Source organism: Malus domestica, chromosome 06 (assembly GCF_042453785.1).
Source record: "Malus domestica chromosome 06, GDT2T_hap1".
NCBI lineage: Eukaryota > Viridiplantae > Streptophyta > Magnoliopsida > Rosales > Rosaceae > Malus > Malus domestica.
This window is the reverse complement of record NC_091666.1, coordinates 35,003,837-35,022,563: the sequence shown is the minus strand read 5'-3', so window position 1 is coordinate 35,022,563 and position 18,727 is coordinate 35,003,837. Positions and strand designations below refer to the sequence as shown.

At 37.0% G+C, this 18,727-nt stretch overlaps 1 protein-coding gene and 1 long non-coding RNA gene across 2 annotated transcripts in view; one reads left to right on the top strand and one right to left on the bottom strand.

Annotated features, from left to right (window-relative positions):
- Positions 1-9,050: 9,050 nt before the first annotated feature.
- The window catches only part of LOC103438334 (probable cyclic nucleotide-gated ion channel 20, chloroplastic), a 31,008-nt gene continuing 21,331 nt past the window's right edge, over positions 9,051-18,727 (bottom strand). Inside the window, exons 9-13 of the mRNA XM_029104129.2 lie at positions 10,677-10,754; positions 10,365-10,494; positions 9,904-10,150; positions 9,673-9,835; positions 9,051-9,493 (exon numbers count right to left, since the gene is read on the bottom strand). Coding sequence (XP_028959962.1) covers positions 9,340-9,493; positions 9,673-9,835; positions 9,904-10,150; positions 10,365-10,494; positions 10,677-10,754 — 772 coding nt within the window. The 3' untranslated portion in view covers positions 9,051-9,339. The remainder of the gene's footprint in view (positions 9,494-9,672; positions 9,836-9,903; positions 10,151-10,364; positions 10,495-10,676; positions 10,755-18,727) is intronic.
- LOC103438278 (uncharacterized) lies at positions 11,093-12,557 on the top strand. Its single transcript, XR_529760.4, has 4 exons — positions 11,093-11,227; positions 11,317-11,387; positions 11,622-11,708; positions 12,291-12,557. It is a non-coding gene; the product is annotated as an uncharacterized lncRNA (long non-coding RNA).

The following is an 18,727-nucleotide window of genomic DNA, read 5'->3' as shown; positions in this document are numbered from 1 at the left end:
AGATTATAATTTTACTTGTGGGTGATTGTTTTGTTAGGTAAAAGTTAATCACGGTCCAAGATTTAATCTATTCTAAAATCAAGTCGAAATCTTTGGTAATCTCTTGACTGCCGTTTATAAAAAATTTGGTGTACTAATGGCTGTGTGCTTGGCTTCCTTAACTGATGCTCTTTCCCTATATATTTTTCAGAACCACCGCATTTCCTCCTTAAACCTCCACAACCCGGTTTTAACAAAATCACTATATCCCCGCTTCTACTGATTTCTGTGGTTTTCGTAACTGATTATTTTAAAAGCGTTTGCTTTTCTACTAACACCACCTGACGGTCAGAGAGAGAGAAGCAAATGGGCAAAGCAATTAAATTCTCTCAACACACCCCTTTGGAGGGCCTAATATTTTTCTGGTTTTTTTTTCTCTGTGGAGAAATGCTAAGGAGATGCTCTTAAAAGTGAGACTCTCCGCCACCTCATATTTTTTGGCACATTTATCATGCAACCATTATAAGATATTGCGTAAAAAACATGAGGCGACGGATAATTCATGAAGGGTAACACTTTGAAAGGGTTTACTTAGTATTTTTTGTTTGTTTTCTGTGTGTGGTGGCACAAATATAGAAGTGGGTATTCTCAGGGCCAGGTGGGCAGTCGTTGAGCGTTTAATACCAGCTCCCTAAACCTTACTACTTGCTAGTCCTACCCACCGGTGGACAACACTTTTCATTTCCCGGCTGCCTCATGCAACTCCCCACTCCCTTGTAATGACAAATATACCCTTTTTCTCCTTCCCCAGTTTCCACCACAATTTTTACGTTTGACCTTTATTGTTTTATAACTTTCCTTCCTTCGTTTTAATTCCGGTAAATTCTTTCATGGACATGGATCCTTCCGGATCCATTGGTCTTAATCTTTCAAGTTTCATGATCCGGACCCTTGAAATTTGATATAACAGCTATAAATAGAGGTCACTTTAAAAATTATAAGAATTTTAATCGTTGGATCAAATTTCAATTGCTTGGATTACGATATTTGATAGATTAGGACCAATGGATCCGAAGATGATTCATGTCCTTCCTTCATGGTTGTAACTTGTAACGTATAAGAGTTTTTTTCACACTGACTACCACGTGTGTCGAAAAGTTAAACATGATTCCACTTTGCGAGAGAGATTTTTTAAATTTATCAGACATGAAGTGTAATAATACAATTATTTATAATGATTTGTATTATAACACTTATTGTACTGAGATATGTTACTGACACACTGAAAAATTTCTACTTTGAGACTGCAATTCTCTCAACACAAGTCAAACCCACCTTCCATTTCAACCATTCCATTTATTTTTACTTATACTCCTACACCAGTAGTTTCACTTAAAAGCAGTCAGTACCAAGTATTAGAAGCCTTGTGTTAAGTACTTATATTAAAAGCAATTATGCCTTCTTGTTTTAATTACAAGGTCTCAATGAATTTGTTTCACTAATTAAAGAGAGATTAATTTGCACTATACTTGTTTCATTTAGTGGTTCAATTACTTATATGGAGATTTAATTTAGTTGGTGAGTTTAATTAACTTAATTGTTCCATAAAAAATAAAAGATCCATAAATTACAATGCATGTTAAGTACTTATATCAATATGTCGAATATATATGTCTGGTAGTACGTAGCTTGTGCCTAAAATATTAATTATAGTTGGAAAATTGTTTGATGAGTACTGTATAGTCCAATTAAGGGAAGACATGCATGTATGCATATGCAGGAAGGGGTGCTCGTAAATCTTGTAGGGGTTGTGTTTGTTCATTTGTGCGAATTTGCGTAACAGCTACAAGGGAATAAGAATGATTACAAGATAAAATAGATCTCCTTGAATCCATTTATTACGATTTTTTTTTTGAACAAACAATATTATCTATACTAAGGAGTGGGAGGTTGGGTTAAGCCTCATAATAAGCTAGCAATAATCTGGTTTAAATTCGACTTTGACAAGAATAGAACCGAAAACCTCTTACTTATAAGTAAAAATAGATACCACTAGATTATGTACGAAGTGGATAACGAGACGTTGCAGTCGGTTGTATCCTGTTTTCTCTAAGAAAGTCTTAACCTTTCCGCGAATAGTAATGAGTCTTCACGAGAGATCAAAGCTCAAATCTCAAAGCCTCAAAGGCATATTAAAAGGTGTTGAATATTTTCATAATTTTCATCCTTATTAGTGCTCGATCGATACATGCATTTATCCTTCGTCGGATAATATCTTATGGTGGTTTTTGAGCTGATTTCCCAGAGTAAGATGAGAAATGGAATTCAATTGAAATTTTTTGGGTGCGTAATTCAAGGGTATTCAACGATCAAAATAATAAATAATAAATTATTTAGGTATTCCATTAATGAAAGTAAAATACTATATTTGAATTAATTACATATGTGAATCTGTCAGGATATCAAGTTACAATAAAATTTTAAATATATTTAGATTTTGTTAGATTAATCACCGATTGGGTTCGAACCCACGCCAACATGCAACTCCTTTCTACCAATGTGGTAAAATGCCACTTGCTTAAAATATATTTTTGTTTGAAAATTTAAAATATTTAGTAAATATTTGTGTTAATGATATATCAGAATTACCTCTAATATTCAAGCCTAAATCCTGCTGCAGTTACATTTTTAACGGTAATAGTGCAGCGGTTCCAAATTAAAAAAATTTACCAGGCTTAAATGAGAGAGGATTGTAAATAATTAGGGATCAAGACAAGAATTTGAAAATCAATCCAAACTCCTTTCAAATTCGTAGTCTCGAGGGAGTAGGAGGATGTGATCAAGATCCAATAAATTAAGAATTAGGGTTTCATATATATATAACTATTATTAGCACTCAAAAAATCTAATTATATACCCCTCACAAGTGTATTTTTCTTTATAATTATAGAAAGTTTGGAGCGCCAAATTAAAATTTTAAAATGCTAATAACAATTCCCTATATATACAATTATATATACACATGTACACATAATATATATATATATATATATATATATATATATTATATATCGCTTCTGTTGATGTTGTTGTGGTAGTATACTACTACGTACCTACTCATCAAGTCTGAGCAAACAGTTTCTAAACTTCCAATATTGTTCTTGAGTAGTCTAGCTCCCTAGCTAGCTGGAGGAAATTATGTCGTCATACACGATCCATCCTCGTATCATACATAAACTTATATGGTTCGTCATGAAGCTAACTGAATGATACATCAACTTGTTAGGTTTGCTTTGTCTGGTGTTGGTTATTTTGTTTGGTTTGAGGTGCCCTGATATTTATTATTGATGTCTTATCTATTTAAAGACTGAATTGGAAATATGCATGTTCTAGTCCACCTCGCTTATTCTTTGTCTTGATCAATAAAACTCCTCGTATCGTTTATTCCTCGTCTATTTTTCGTTTTTTATATATAATTTTTTAATATGGACACATATGCACTTTGTTCCCTCCCCATATAGACATGCATATATATTTTTCTAATGATCTGAAGAACGGTCATTCTCTAATTGACGAATGATCTGTATGTATATTGCAATTCCGGTCAAGCCCTAGCTTATATGAGACACACACGTACGTGCAGACACAAAATTAACCTTATTAATGGACAGTTTCTCGATCCTTAAGTTTCTGAATTCAGCTGATTCAAGGCACTATATATCATAGCCTTATTATACTAATAGCTATATATATATATATATTATATTATATCCAATTAATGGTTTCATTATTTCTCAAATTATCATATCACGCGTGTTCATTTAAGAAGCCATTTGGAATGACGAGGACCGAGCAAATTAAACGAGTTAATCAAATTGATATATGAATTAGTAGAAGTAATATTAAAGGATCTTAATAGTCTGTTGCAGCAAGTTATTGCTATTAAATTATGGAAGGTTTCGTGGCAGGGAAAATACGTAATATTGGGTAGCAGCTGCATCTGCATCTGTTTTTTCAAGAGCCATTTAAAGAGATTATTTAATACCTCTACTAGAAAATTGAAATGTATAGTGACAAAAACAATCAAACAATTCTCCCTTCAACATATGAAAATGGAGAATACCTAAAATCACAACTTGCATGATTGAGATTAAAAGTTCGGGTGTAATGGAGGTTATCAACATTAAACACTGGTTAATATTGTTAATTTAATTTAGAAAAAGGTTGCTTTTCTTTATATCTATATGCAGTGGCAGAGTCAGAATTTCATGTGAGGGGGGGCCTCACAACATGAAGTTGGAGTAAATTGCACAAATATCGAAATACCTATCAAATTCAATACAAAGAACTAAAAACATTGTACAAACTCAAACACTTGAATGTGAGGTAAAGAGTTATGGCAAGAAAATTAAAAAATATTACCAAAGGACTAAAGAAAATACAAAGAAAATTTGATGACAAAAAAAGGATGCAAGAGAGATGGAGCGAAAGAAGGCGGCGTAAAGGAAGAGAGAGTTTGGACTGAGAAGGGACGCACTTGAATTTTACTAGTATTCGACTGATAAAGTAGCATAAAAAAGGCATGATGGGGCCATAACTATTTTGGTCCCTTAGTGGCTCGGCCTCTGTTTATCTGTAGCTTCCTATAATCATCCCATTTCCTTGCTTGCAAAGACAACCATTGCATCAATGGATACAGTGGTGAAGCTACATAGGGACAAGGAGGGGCGACCGCCCCTCCCCTCGCCGGAAATGAAGCCCAGGAGTGAGTATCCGTCCCTCATCTCGCCGGAAATGAACCCCTGCTTTCTGCTGCTGCTGCGCAGGCACTGCGCGCGGCAGTTCAGTTTTCTGAAAACCCCAAGCCAAACGGTGTCGTGTTGGACGTAGAAAAAAGAAAACCCCCTTAGGTAGAACGGTGTCGTTTGTATTCATTGGAAAATGTAAATAAATAAGACTGACATATGGGGACCACTCATCCAAATTAACCTTATTGGAGCCCCCACGAACCAGCTCGAGAAGACAAGCCAACCTTCAAGCCACTGCCCAGATTCCCCCTTCGCGCCTTAGCCCTTCCGCTCCAAGTTCCAGCCTTCAAGCCAAGCCACTGCGCAGCTTCAAAGGCTTTCATAGCTTACCTGAATTCCTCTCCAAAACTTGACGACAACAATATATAAGCTTATAGCTTACTTGAATTCCTCCAAGCTGGCTCCTTCATCTTGATTGAACCTCCAAATGACACAAGTCAAGAACACTTGAAACATGAGATTAAAGTCTAGTTTGTATAAAATCCCGAATTAAAAAAAAAATTCCAAACCTGATTGCATGTCCAAATCCTTTACCTAAACTTGTTTGGCTCGACTCACTAAATCCGTAGGCGAAAACATTTTGTCAAATTGACGAGCAAAAAGAAAGTTACGAATTTTCAATGATTTTTTTATAGGGAAAACGGAGGGAGGCTGAGCTTTCCGGAGAAGTCGAGATTGATGAGAATAAGAACTAAATAGCATTCTGGTTTAAAATTAAACCCACGTGGCTGACTAAACTTGTATCTTTTGGGACTTTGTAATGTGGTGAAACTAGATTTCACCTCATAAGCAATTATGAAGATGCATAGTAATTTTTCATCAAAAAAAAAATATAGTGATAATTTTGATGAATTTCGAGAGTTGTGAAAGCTATAAGTTAGTGTATAAGCTTCTTACATTGGTTTTGGTATTACCGGTTGCAACCGCTTCAGTGGAAAGAGTATTTTCTACTATAACTATTGTGAAAACACAATTGCGTAACAAAATGGGAGATCAATGGTTGAAGGATAGCATGGTTGTTTACATTGAGAGATATTTTTGCTTTTATTGATAATGAGCCTATTATACGATATTTTCACAACAGGAGACGTTGTCAATAACAATTGTAATTTATTTGTATTCATAAATTATGATCGACATTAATAGTGTCTACTATATATCCAAAGGGATTTAGTTGTCTACATTTTTGCACCTCTTACCCTTTTATATTTCGCCCCTCCCCTCAACAATTCCTGACTTCGCCACTGAATGCACAACAAGTCGATTGTATGTGCAGATAAATTTTTATGAGTACGTAAGTTACATGGTGTTTGATCTTACTTGTGAAGTTATTACGCATACAAAATTAAAGTGAAAGAAATTCAACTAATTAATATTCAAAGAAATTTCCCAACCAGGACTAATGAAATGAGAAATTAAGCTGATATCAGATTTCAAACTCAGTACTACAAAATCTGAAACTTGTTGAAGTATAGTTAGCTAGAAAATGCAAATCAAGGCAGAAGAAGGCATGCAGGGAGGTTGCAGTGACCGTGTGGTTTTTAATGTGGTATTTATCCGATTGGATGCATGGTTGTGGCTTCTTAATTAATTTGCGAGTCGTGCCGTACTTATTTTGCTAGATTTGCCATAAATATATACCTAAGCTAAGTACACTGTATCGTATACGCATGTCACACCCACGTATACAAATTTAGGGAAAACCTAGAAGCCAAAGGCCCAAAATGGAGAAACCCAAGCTGACGCGGGAGCCAAGGCTTAAAAAAAAAAAAACAAAATGAAAACTTCTCTTGGCATTGGAAATTCAAATAATAAAGGCATTGTAATTTATTTTAGGGAGCTTTAATTAAAAAAGCTTGGACCAACAAATATTTAACCAAAAACCATCCTAAAATGTTATTTAACCAAAAAGACTCAAAATTTAATAAAAAACCATCCAAAACTATTATCCACAGTCCAAACTTACAAGCCCAACCCACTATAAATCTACATTTCCGTAAATACCCCTAAATGATTCGATATTGTCCCGACTCTTCACTAACCTCAAACCAGCACAAAACTGCCATAATAACTCCCTGTCTTCCTATCAATCGAATTCCCCAATTTCAAAAATCACCAAATCAAAGTTCAAATTAAAGTTGAAAAATGAAGCATTCATCGGAATAAAGCCACCGAAACAAGTTCAAAGAAATTCAATGGTAGAAACAAGTTCAAACAAACCGGCGAAAAAGTGGTGCAAAACGTACCAGAACCGCCGTCGGAACAAACCCGCGAAAAAGATGTGGTAAACGTACTAGAACCTTCATGTGAACAAACTGGAGAAAAAGAAGTGCAAAACGCACCAGAACCATCGTCAAAACAAATCAAAGAAAAACTAACACTGTTTATGGAAAAAAAAACTAACACTGTCTCTGGAAATAAAAAACCTAAACATAAAACTGTTTTTGAAAAAACATAACACTATTTCTAGAAAAATCAAAACATAACACTGTTTCTGGAAACAAAAAAAAATAACACTGTTTCAGGAAAAAAATCAGATACAATGTGTAAAAACTAACACTGTCTCTGGAAAACTAAAACTGTTTATGGAAAAAAATCAGTACCATCATTGGAACAAATCGGCGAAAAACTAACACTGTTTCTAGAAAAAAAAAACCAAAATATAAAACTGTTTCTGGAAAAACAAAAAAAATAACACTGTTTCTGAAAAAAAAAACCAAAACATAAAACTATTTTTGGAAAAAAAAAAATAACATTTAAAAAAAAAACTAACACTGTCTTTGGAAAAAAAAAGAAACCAAAACATAAAATTGTTTTGGAAAAACTCAAAACATAACATTGTTTTCAGGAAAAATAATCTGATACAGTGTTTGTTTTGTTTGTGTACAAACAAACACTGTATTTGAAAAAAAAAAAACCAAAATATAACACTGTTTCTAGAAAAAATTGTTGGTAAAACTGTATCTGGAAAAAAAAAATACTTGTATCTGAAAAAAAAAACTGAACAAAAAGCTAACAAATCTCAAATTTATTTTCTGGAGAAACAAACGATGAACTACACTAAAGAAGAAAAATTGAAAAACAGTACCTCGAATACACTATGAGAAATTGAAAAACAGTACCTCGAATTCTTCTTTTCTTCTTCATCAAATTGAAAGGTTAATAATCAAATGAATGAGGAGGGAATGACAGATATTCACATTTGACTTTTTTGCCGATGTTGGTGAAAGTGCAGATCCCTTGCTCATCTTTATAGAGAAGAGAGAGAGTGAGAAATTTTGGGAGGGAGGGAGAGAGAGAGAGAGTGACAAAATCATACCGTTTTGCTTGTAAGAGATCGTTTCCGATTTTCACAGAGATGGAGACGGCTCAAAATTAGGTTTGGGGTCGAAGTTGTGGTTTTTACATAGTGATAGAAATGGAGTTGCTATGCGAGATTAGAAAGAAAAAATGGAAGGTTTTGAATGTCAGGAAAAAATGGGAGAGAGAATATGAGAGAGATCCATAATGAAGAGAAATTAACGGACAAAAGCTTGCCGTTAGGGATAAAATCGTAAACTCAATATTTGGGCCATTTTAATTAGACTGATTTAGTATTGGGCTTTGTCCTAACCATTAAATAAAGTTATTACATGGTTTTTTGTTAAAACTCAAAGTTTTCAAACAATTTTCATTAGTTTTCCTTTTATTTTAATGACATAGGAACTTGTTAAGTCATTTTTAGAGAGTTTCTTATGAAGTTGTGGTCTATTTATGCTTCTTTATCTTTAGTTCCTTTAAATATTGATGTATTAGAAGCCATTGATGAAGTTGAATGAATTAAAATATATTTTGCTTTGTGCAATTGAAGTGAGTGATTTCTCCTTCCCCAATCAAGCATTTGACTTGGTCATGTGAGCGAATCCACGATTAGTGATATGATCTAGCTCTGTTGTCCCTGGTTGAGTGATTCCCAAATTATCTATCCCTCGTCTCCTCGAGAACTCTTGGCTTCTCCTGCATCACAAGCAGAACAACTGTAGGAGGTTTCCAAATTTCAATCCAAAATAGTTCGAAATCAAACTGTCTTTCCACCGTCGAAATTTTTGGGATTGATTTTGTCTCAAAATTTTCGGAACAAGATTCAAACTACATATATTTTTTCAAAATTTTCAAAAAAATAAGTGTACGAAAATTATTTCCTTTTTTTGTTTTTGTTTTTTTGCATTTGTTTTCAAGCGATTTGATTAGCTATAGTTGTCTACTTTTATATCTCCAACACCATCCATGAAATCACATATGCATAGATGGACTTCCTTGAAAATGGAGGTACAATAATTAATACACAAAGATTCGGGCCTATTAGTGTACAAAAAGTGCTACTACACAGGGCCCTGATTCAGAAAGACCCTTAAATTTTCTTTATATGTATACAAATACGTGGATGATACTAAATATGGTTTTAGCGCTAGTGGTTTAGTCCTTGTGCCTTTGGAGATAAGGAAACAGTCCTGGCCAATCAAACAAACTTATTTTTGTTGCACATATGAACAAATTAAGTTCACTAATTAGCTTATAACAGTGCATGATTGAATTGGGATTGGGATTGAGATTGAGAGTGAGATTGAGACTGAGAGGAGTCTGCTTGCTGTAGGCATTTTTTCCTGTATCTCCATGCTACTTGAATGTATCTTGCTGCAAGGCCTCTCCAGTAAGGTGACTCATACCTGCCAACAAAACCAAACTTCAACACCCATGTTCGTCGTAAACTATATTGCCACATGCATCCTAGACGATTTCTTGCTGACCATGTATGCATATGTCACCAGTCTTCAATCATGCATTTCGATAGAAATAATTCTCAAGCATATGCATACATGAGATATGAATAGCTTTCAAAAAAAACCTTATGGCTCCTTGAACACGCGGGTTGCGCAAGAATCTGGAGAAAACACTGGTGACTTCTTGAATGTCAGCTGCTCGGAGTGAAAATGCTTCAACGTTTGTTAAGCATCTTACCATCCTGTTGCTAAGCAACCGCTGTCCAGGAATCCTGATCCTTTTAACATCTGCAACAGAAACCACATTGATAAATTGATGTTTTTTGAAAAGTTTGAAGAATGCTCGAGACTGATACCTTTGTTTACCGAAGAATGCTCAAGACACCACGTGAGAAGTTCCTCACCACAAACATCTCCTTCAGATAACGGAATTCTAATCCCATCTTCTCCAATGCTCTCCATTTTCCCCCTCACTATAAAAACCATCTTCTCGATGAGACCACCACGGTACAAAACTTTACTTTCCTTGATGTATGTCGTTTGCCTTAGTCTTCCAAAAATGGAATCTAAGATGCGTTCATCCATCAGGGAAAAAATTCGTACCTGCAGAATTTTCGGAATTTAAAACATGCATTATGAGTTAATATGCGCCAAGCTGATAACTTCGAACCTTGGACAACTAATACTTCTAAGGAAACAAAAAGATCATCATTCAGGCAGAAAGCAGAAAATCCGATATTTGGATCATTATAAGTTTATCAGTTTATGGATTAAAAATCTTAGATATATTATTATTCCGTGATACTAAGATACTCACTTTCTTAATAAACTTGAAGAGATGGCGTCTTATATTTATCTGAATGTTTTCAGGCAGGATTCCCAAAAGCATTTCTTCATTTACTCCTCTGGTTGCTGCATAGGTGTACCGCTCAGCTTCTCGCACCCGCCTTCGGAGCACAATACATGAGGCTTTAATGATCAATTTTTAACATAACAGAATTATCGATTTATGAAGGGATAGTTCTTTTCATAAAGCATTGATTTATTTCTTTTACAATGGATATTATAGCCTAATGCATGAGGAATTGCAATTGCAAAAAAAAAGACGTTATGAATATATACATCATACCTTCTAAGTTCCTCTGGCAAGCGTCTATGCCTCATCCACTGCTCAACATCACGACGTCTAAAGGAAATTTCTAACCGTCTGTACAGAGAAACATATTTTCCTTTTCTTAAATCATAGCAGAAGTCAACTCGGAAAGCTAACTGGCGTTATCTATTCCTCTATTTGAACAGTTGGATGATGTTGAAAAAATAGAGGAACTTACAAGGAAGAAACACTGAAAAACCAAAGATCTACAGCTTCAGTAATGTAAAACCCCAGAAATATATATTTAGTTACAGGGAGCTAGCAAATGTTTAGATGGTTTAAAGTGAGTGTGTAAAAAAAGAAAAAAGAAAAGTGACAAAAGGAATGGAGTACACGTGTGTGTAAGATGATCCCTTCATCTTTTGGTGTTTCGGTGCACTGTTTCCAAAAGGGCAGAAAGGAAGAGTAACAGCCATGGGTTCTCTTTAGGTGTCGAAGAAAGAAAAATGTGTAGGTTAATTTCTAGACATCAAAACTGCAATCCGTTTTCACCTCTATGATCACAACGTCGAGCTCTACGAACGAAGGTAAGAGTTCAAAGCTTATTTGCAGATTCGAAATTATATTTTGGTTGGGGATTTCATGTTAATAACTTTGAAAAAATTCATGTTTGAAGTGCTATATGGTTGAATTGAGAGTTTTGGAAGTCTCAAGGCTGGTCAAACAGTATTATTGAAGAAGACAGAGGTAAAATTTTACTTGATTTGGAGTTATGGAATTCAATTGTGCATTGGTTGTTAGATGGCATTTGATATATGGCTCCTGAATGGATTTCATGGAAATGTTGATTAAACTGCGATTCATGTGAATAAATTTTGGATTTGGTTATTTTGGGGATGTACATGCACTGTGCAGATGGAATTGAGATGGGTTAGTTTAGGTTGGTGCATGTGAACTGTGTATTGATATGTTCATTTTCAGATTAGGCACTTTCTTGGCTTAAGCAAGATCAAGAGATAAGAGTGAACAATTGCGGAAAGAGTTAGTACCTGAAGCTTGGAATATCAGGTAGGGGGACTCACACCTTGGTTAGTGGTTTTCGGTATGTATTATGTATGTAAATATAGATGTGTGCAAGCTATGCATTGGATTTTGTTGTTGTTAGAACTGCATGTTAGGAAAAAGGAGTTTGATTTTTCTAGCATGTGATTTATGTTATTCTAAATTGTAATGACAACCTGAGAGTGAAGTGGGCTGTGTGACTACCTTGGGCTTCGATCCCTTAAACCTCCGGAGGGTCCTATACAAACGGACTCGTACCATTAACCGTAAGGGGAAGGTACTTGTGTATGTGGTATAGGTTATAAGTGGACAATCTCACTACCCTACCTTGTGTTGATATTACTTGAGAATTTTATTTTAGGTACGGTAGTTGCCCGCGTGTTTGGTTGTCAGGACAAAAAGAATGCAAGGATCCCACTATAGTTAATTATGAGCATGAAATAAATTTTAACTCATGCCAAAGCATTTTGTTGTGGAAATTATTTCCTTTATACGTAGTACAAAGATATATCTAATTTCAAACCTAGCTAGGGTGCCTCCCAAGGCGGGGCAAATGATTGTATGTGATGCTCACCCCTACATTTTTAGGTGCTATGCGAGAAATAATGGAAGAGTTGGACTAAGGTGTGCTGTTGTAGCTCGTCAACCTCAAAGCTTCGAGTCAGAAAATCAGCTTTTGAAATGTAAATATTGATTTTCTGGGTTTAGTGAAAACTGTCTGTGTATAGCCTTTTTTGCTTATGTATATATTTATCAAACCCATCACTCATTTGGTTTTGTAATCTGAACTTTTGGGATTTCTGTTGTAAAATGGTTGCTTATGAAATGGTTTGAATGTTATGAATTTTACTTGAACTCTGATATTTATCTTGATATTAATTTTTGAGGCCTTGCGTATCTTAAAGACACAGGAGAATTGTCATGTTCTAAGAATAAAGCATACAACTCTCACGTGTTTATAGGATTCGCGACCCTGTCACAATACATTTTTGGGTCATGACAGATAAAATATAGTGATATTTTTGTTGGCTATCCCACATCGGTGGGGAAAAGAAAAATAATGAGTTTATGTGAAACCCCGTCCCAATTTAAGTGTAATTTTCATATTAACGGATTTATGAGCTACCGAATTACCCTTGAGTTGACTTTGTTTGACCGCCTCGTCAAAATGCGTAGTTTGAATTCTACTAATTTATTCTTAACGTACTTATCGCCACGAATGCGTAGGCGCGAACGGATTCGATTTCGAATTTATAACGAAGATTCTACGTTCGAAACGTCAAACGTTTTCAGATATTTTTGTGTTTCGTTCTATACGTTCTTAAACTACAAACCAAGGGGACCCACTTGGAATTTTTGTCCCCCTTATCCTTGCCCAATTCGGATCCCCCCTAACCTTTTGGGATTTTCTTATCCCTTTTATTATTTTATAACTCTCTCTCTCTCTCTTTCTTCCTCACTTTTCTCCCTCTCTCAAAACTCCCGCACTCTCTCTTTCTCTACAAACCCTCCCTCTCACCTTTGAGCTTCACCTGAGAGGCAACAAAACCACCACCACACCTGGACTGTGATCTCGAAAACCCCAACCCTAGGGAGTGCTCCACCTTGGCAGTCACGATTCTTAATCCCCCGACGAACTCCAACGACATATTGCTGTCTTCGGCGAAGGTAAGCTTCGAGACTCCTTTGATCTTCCTTCCCCGTAGTTTACATTACTTGGTTAGTGATTAAAAATGGCTTTGGTGAAGGTTTTAGCACGAAAAACAACTTGAGGGGCATGGGCATTTCCAAAAATTTGGAAACTTAAAAAACCGTGGTCGTTTGGCCATGTTTAAAGCCATTTTCGGCCAACGCCGGCCACCAATCTATCCTCACTTGGTATGAATCTCTTTTCCACATTCCTAACTACATTTTGGCTTTTGAATCACTCAATTTGGTTAAGAAACGAAAAAGTTACGAAGCTTTGAAAATTGCCCAAACTTTCGGTCAAAAACCCAGTTTTCCGACGAGCACTGCTCCTTTCGAGGTGTTTTCCAGCCAAACCACGGTAATTTGGCTAGCGTGCAAGGTATCAATCTCTTCATCTCATTGAGTAATACAACTTTCATTTTTCTTTCACTTGATTTTGTTGAGTAATGAAGAAGTTATGGACGTTTGAAGTGGTGCCCAAAAACCGACCAATTCATTGGCTTGAAAACGGGTCAACCCGACCCAAGTCCTTTGAAACTAGCCCAAAACCCTTGAGCCTCCAACCTAAATAGTGACCCTTTTAAGCCCAAACCAAATTATTTACCTCAGACCCTTTTATCAATCCAATTCCAAACCCATTAATCTAAACCCATTAACTCTTTACCCTAAGCCCAACCTACCTAGAACTAACCTTAACCCAAGTCCAAAACCCTTAACCCAGAACCCCTCATAGACTAATTTCAACATCCTGAATCCATTTCCGACATTCGTTTTTCCAAATTCAATTGTTATGATATAGTTTTATTAATTGTACCCTTTATGTGCTTAGGGGCAATTATTTGTGACGTTTTTGTCTTCACTGCGTGGCTCTTTGGCGGCAAAGTATTTGTGAGTGGACCCTTTCTAAAATGCATGTTTTAATAATAGAAATGCATACATGAAAAGCATGATTTACTGAATACGTTTTATGAGAAATTGATTATCATGCTATATCGAGCTTATTTTGGAATACCATATTTTCTAGCAAATCTATGTTGTTGTAAGATATCTGATGGATGACGATATACTATTTAGAACAGGTTTTTATAACACTTCTTTATACTATATATGATGAATGAATTTATACTATAAAGATGATTTTGAGATATATGTACCTATGTTTTAGAAAGATTACGTTCAACGTTTTGTACGTACCTAGTGGTCACTATATGCATGTGTGGCAAACGATACTGATATGCCCGTTTAACAAATGATATTGTTTGGACCCGAAATGTTATTATGAGCCAAGCTCAGAAATATTCTCGGCCCAATGATGCTTATTTCGAATCTTGTCATGGGCCGGCCCTGGTTGGCCGAATCCTGTTACGAAGAGGATTATTTCGGATAAAGGTGAAATAGTGGAATCCTTGCATAATAAAGAATCTCAAAGCTAAAGTACTTGGGATTAGGAGATGAACCTGGTTTGTTTAAAGGTTTGGTTCAGATTCCTATGGAGATTAAGATTGGTCGAAGTTTAATCAGACGAGTTTGAGGAGTTCTAGTCATAATATATTTCTAGTTCGTTCATAGGGGTTCTCACTGCTATAAATAAAGGAGGGAGTGCATCATTCAAGCCTTCTCCAATTTAACACACAAACTGCCCTGCGCAAACTCTTACTCTACGCAAAACCTCTCAACAACCTTGAGATTTTTATTTTCTTTTTCCGCCAACATATCTTCAGTTAGGATAAACAACATTGTGAAGGCAACCAATGACATCTTCATTTTGGATAAACAGCACTAGAGCCATAAAATCAACCGACCGAGGAACACCTTTAGTTTGGATAAACAACACTGCTTCGAGACCAACTGGTTACCTATCCACGTCTCGGTCGACAAGGATTTTCAAGTCCTTGTTGGTAAAAGTCATCTCATCAGCCTTCTTGGCGAAGTGAAGTGTTACTAGGTTACTACATTCGGCACACTGAAAGTCAAATTTGATATTGAACTTCGTAGAACTAGCAGCCTTGTCTTCAGGCTCTAAAATCGAAAGGCTGAGACGTGTTCCTTCCTCGGTCGTAGTCGCAAGATCAAGAGGTCAGCTCGAATACATCAACACATTTTACTCCTCGGCCGAGCTTGGCCTACGAGTTAGCACGCCTTGCACATAACAAAATAACCTAGTTAGTTTATTAATTACTTGGCATGCGAGCCACGTAGGTTTGGTAGTTTTTAGGATTAACATTTTGGCATGCCTAGTGGGACCCAGTGCTAAAGCTACGAAGTTCATGACCATTGAGACATGAATAGTAAAAAAGAAAACAGGAATGGGTAAATCAACAACTAACCTTCCACCTACGGTCTAAAACCTAGATCATGATGGCCTGTCACAGGCACATAATCCTCAAGCTTCCGTCACACCGGAAAACACAAGTGCGACACGCCGAGAAAAAAACAATCAATCTCAGCGGACAGGCTTGTGATGCGGAGATCACCATCAGACCGACAAAAGGAATTTTTGTCAAATGAATAATAGAGGATTGTGACGAGGATGGTGGTGAAGCATCTGATCTACCAACTAGGTCATTTTTTTTAAGACGACTTGAGGAGCAATCTCGATAGTTTGAGCAAACGTTTAACCAAGAAATAAAAGGAATACTTGAAGAAGTACGTGGTTATAGCGCCGTCTATACTAGATTGCTCGAGGTTTTGGTTAGCAATACCCAGAATATTAGGCATGCCGATCGAGCTAGACAGCTTATTCCAAAAAACAATCCAATATCAACATTACCGGCTGAGACATGATCTGCTTGGCTTAAAATGATTGATCTGGAAAAAATGGGTGGATTAAGCAGAAAAGTGAAGGAATTCGACCGAAGAGCCGAAACGACATCTATCAATATAGTTGAGGTTCAAAAAATGATCAATTCGACTTTGAAAAAGGGGCCGCAGTTTCCAAAATTCATCCATTTGTACCCAGCTTATGTAGAAAAGTTTGAATATCCTAAAGGCTTTAAGATCCCTGATTTCAGCCTTTTTGTTGGAGAATCGTCTCTGTCCTCGTTAGAACATGTAACTTGGTTCACCATACAATGCAGAGATGTTAACAGTGATTTCCATAAACTGCGATTATTCAACTTCTCGTTGATAGGCTTGGCATTCGCGTGGTACATCAACCTCCCACCTAATTCCATCCAAAGTTGGGAGGAACTAGTCAAAAAATTTCATGAGCAATTTTATCGGCTGAGAATGGAAATGTCAGTTTCTTCATTGGCCACGATGAATCAAGCATCTGACGAGTCACCAATGGATTATCTTACAAGGTTTAAATCGGCCAGAAATTGGTGCCGAGTACCTCTCCCTGAAGTCGAATTTGTCAGGCTCGTCTTGAATAGGCTAGACATGGAATACAAAAAGAAGTTCTTGAGGGCAAACTTTCGAGATATGTATGAGCTGGCTCAACACGTCGAACAATATGATTATTTGCTCCGAGAAGAAAAGACCTCGAAGTCCTCATCTCGAGGGACGATTTATAAGAACCCTGCAGTCAGTTATGCATTGGTCGAAGTTGAAGAACCCCAATGTGTTAACATAGACGCGGCCAAGATAGTAATTAACAAACCTTATGTATGCAAGGTATTGGCTCACGCCAACTCCAAAGATATCAAAACCCGTTCGGCCAGTGTAGAAGCAGTCATTAAAACATCGAAGGTCTATACCATAGACATAACAAAGGCCGATGCCAACTTCAACCAGTTACTGATCGCGAAAATTATCAATCTTCGACCAGGACATAATATTCCAAAGGCCGATGACTTAAAAGGGAAAATTTATTGAAAATACCACAACTCAAAGAAACATACGATGAACAACTGCGTTGTGTTTCGAGATGCCATCCAAAGCTGGATCGACAATGGTAAACTCAAGTTTCCAGAAAAGAAAATGGGCGTCAACATTGACCTATTTCCTACGGCGACAATAAACATGGTAGATGCTCATCTGCCTAGGGATAAAGGAAAGGCAAAGACCGAGTTCCTCCCAATGCAATTCATCTCGAAACAGAACTCTAGGCCACAAGTAAAAATTGATTTATTCACAAACGAGCCACCTCAAGATTTAACTGAACCTGCTGTTGTCGAATCAATGTTAAGCTCTAGCGTCGAGGAAATTGAAGAGTTGGTCATCCTATTAGTCAGTACAAAGCGAACGTCGAGCCGAAAGAAAAGCTGCATCAGATAAGAATACCACAACGAATGCCCATTGCTGCACCGACGCCCTAAAAAGTGCTTGGCACATGCCAACGCCATCATGTTTTTGATAGGCTTGGTCCTCAAGTCCAAGATACTAAACCATCTTCTGCAAAAAGATGCTTTGATTTCAACACGTCATTTTATAATGAAAATTATTATGCATGTAGCTCTAGGAGCTCAAGTTCACTCTTAAACCATTGCATCTTCAGACCTCCTGAGCCGCGCGATCAGCGTTGGTATACCTATAATTCCTCCAATGGTGTGTACACAGCGCTATCCAAATCATAGAAACGTTGTCGCCAAAGAATAGACTGTATGGCCCGCCAACGAGCAACCCAGAATAACTCGGCCCTCAAATGGCAGCCGAAAGTAATGACCAACAATGAAGGAGAACGACAGCCTCCGACGATTATGATCGAATTGCTCCAGGGAAAACAGGTAGTCGATCGTGACTTTGAAACCACGATTGAGGAATTCGAAAAGCAAATCAAACTCCTTTTCTAGCCCGGAGAGATGAAAGCTCGCCTCGAGTACTTCCGGAAAAAGGCCGAGAGCAAACTTCATCCGCTACCCATACAAGAACAGTTAATCAAATTCAGACGAAATCTACGTCCACCGTTCGTCTGGGAGGCTTTAAAGTACATGAGGGAGCTTCATAAAAAGCATTCGGCTAACGACTTATAAGGTTTACCGAAAGCATACCAAGATATTATTGATCTCGTTTTGGCATGCCTAGATGCTGAACGAATCATCCAAAAAACTTCAGACACGAGGTTGAAAGTGTAAGATCCCACATTGCCCAGGGGAGTGATCCTTAAATGTATATTCCCATCCCTACTTAGCACGAGGCTTTTTGGGAGCTCACTGGCTTCCCGTTCCGTAAGAACTTTGAAGTTAAGCGAGTAGCGCACGAGAGCAATCCCATGATGGGTGACCCACTGGGAAGTTCTCGTGTGAGTTCCTAGAAACAAAACCGTGAGGGCATAGTCGGGGCCCAAAACGGACAATATTATGCTATGGTGGTAGAGTGGGCTTGGGATGTGGTGGACCCCAGGTCGAGATGTGACAGAAAGCTAGGTTCCAACATATACGTGAAGCTCGAGTCAT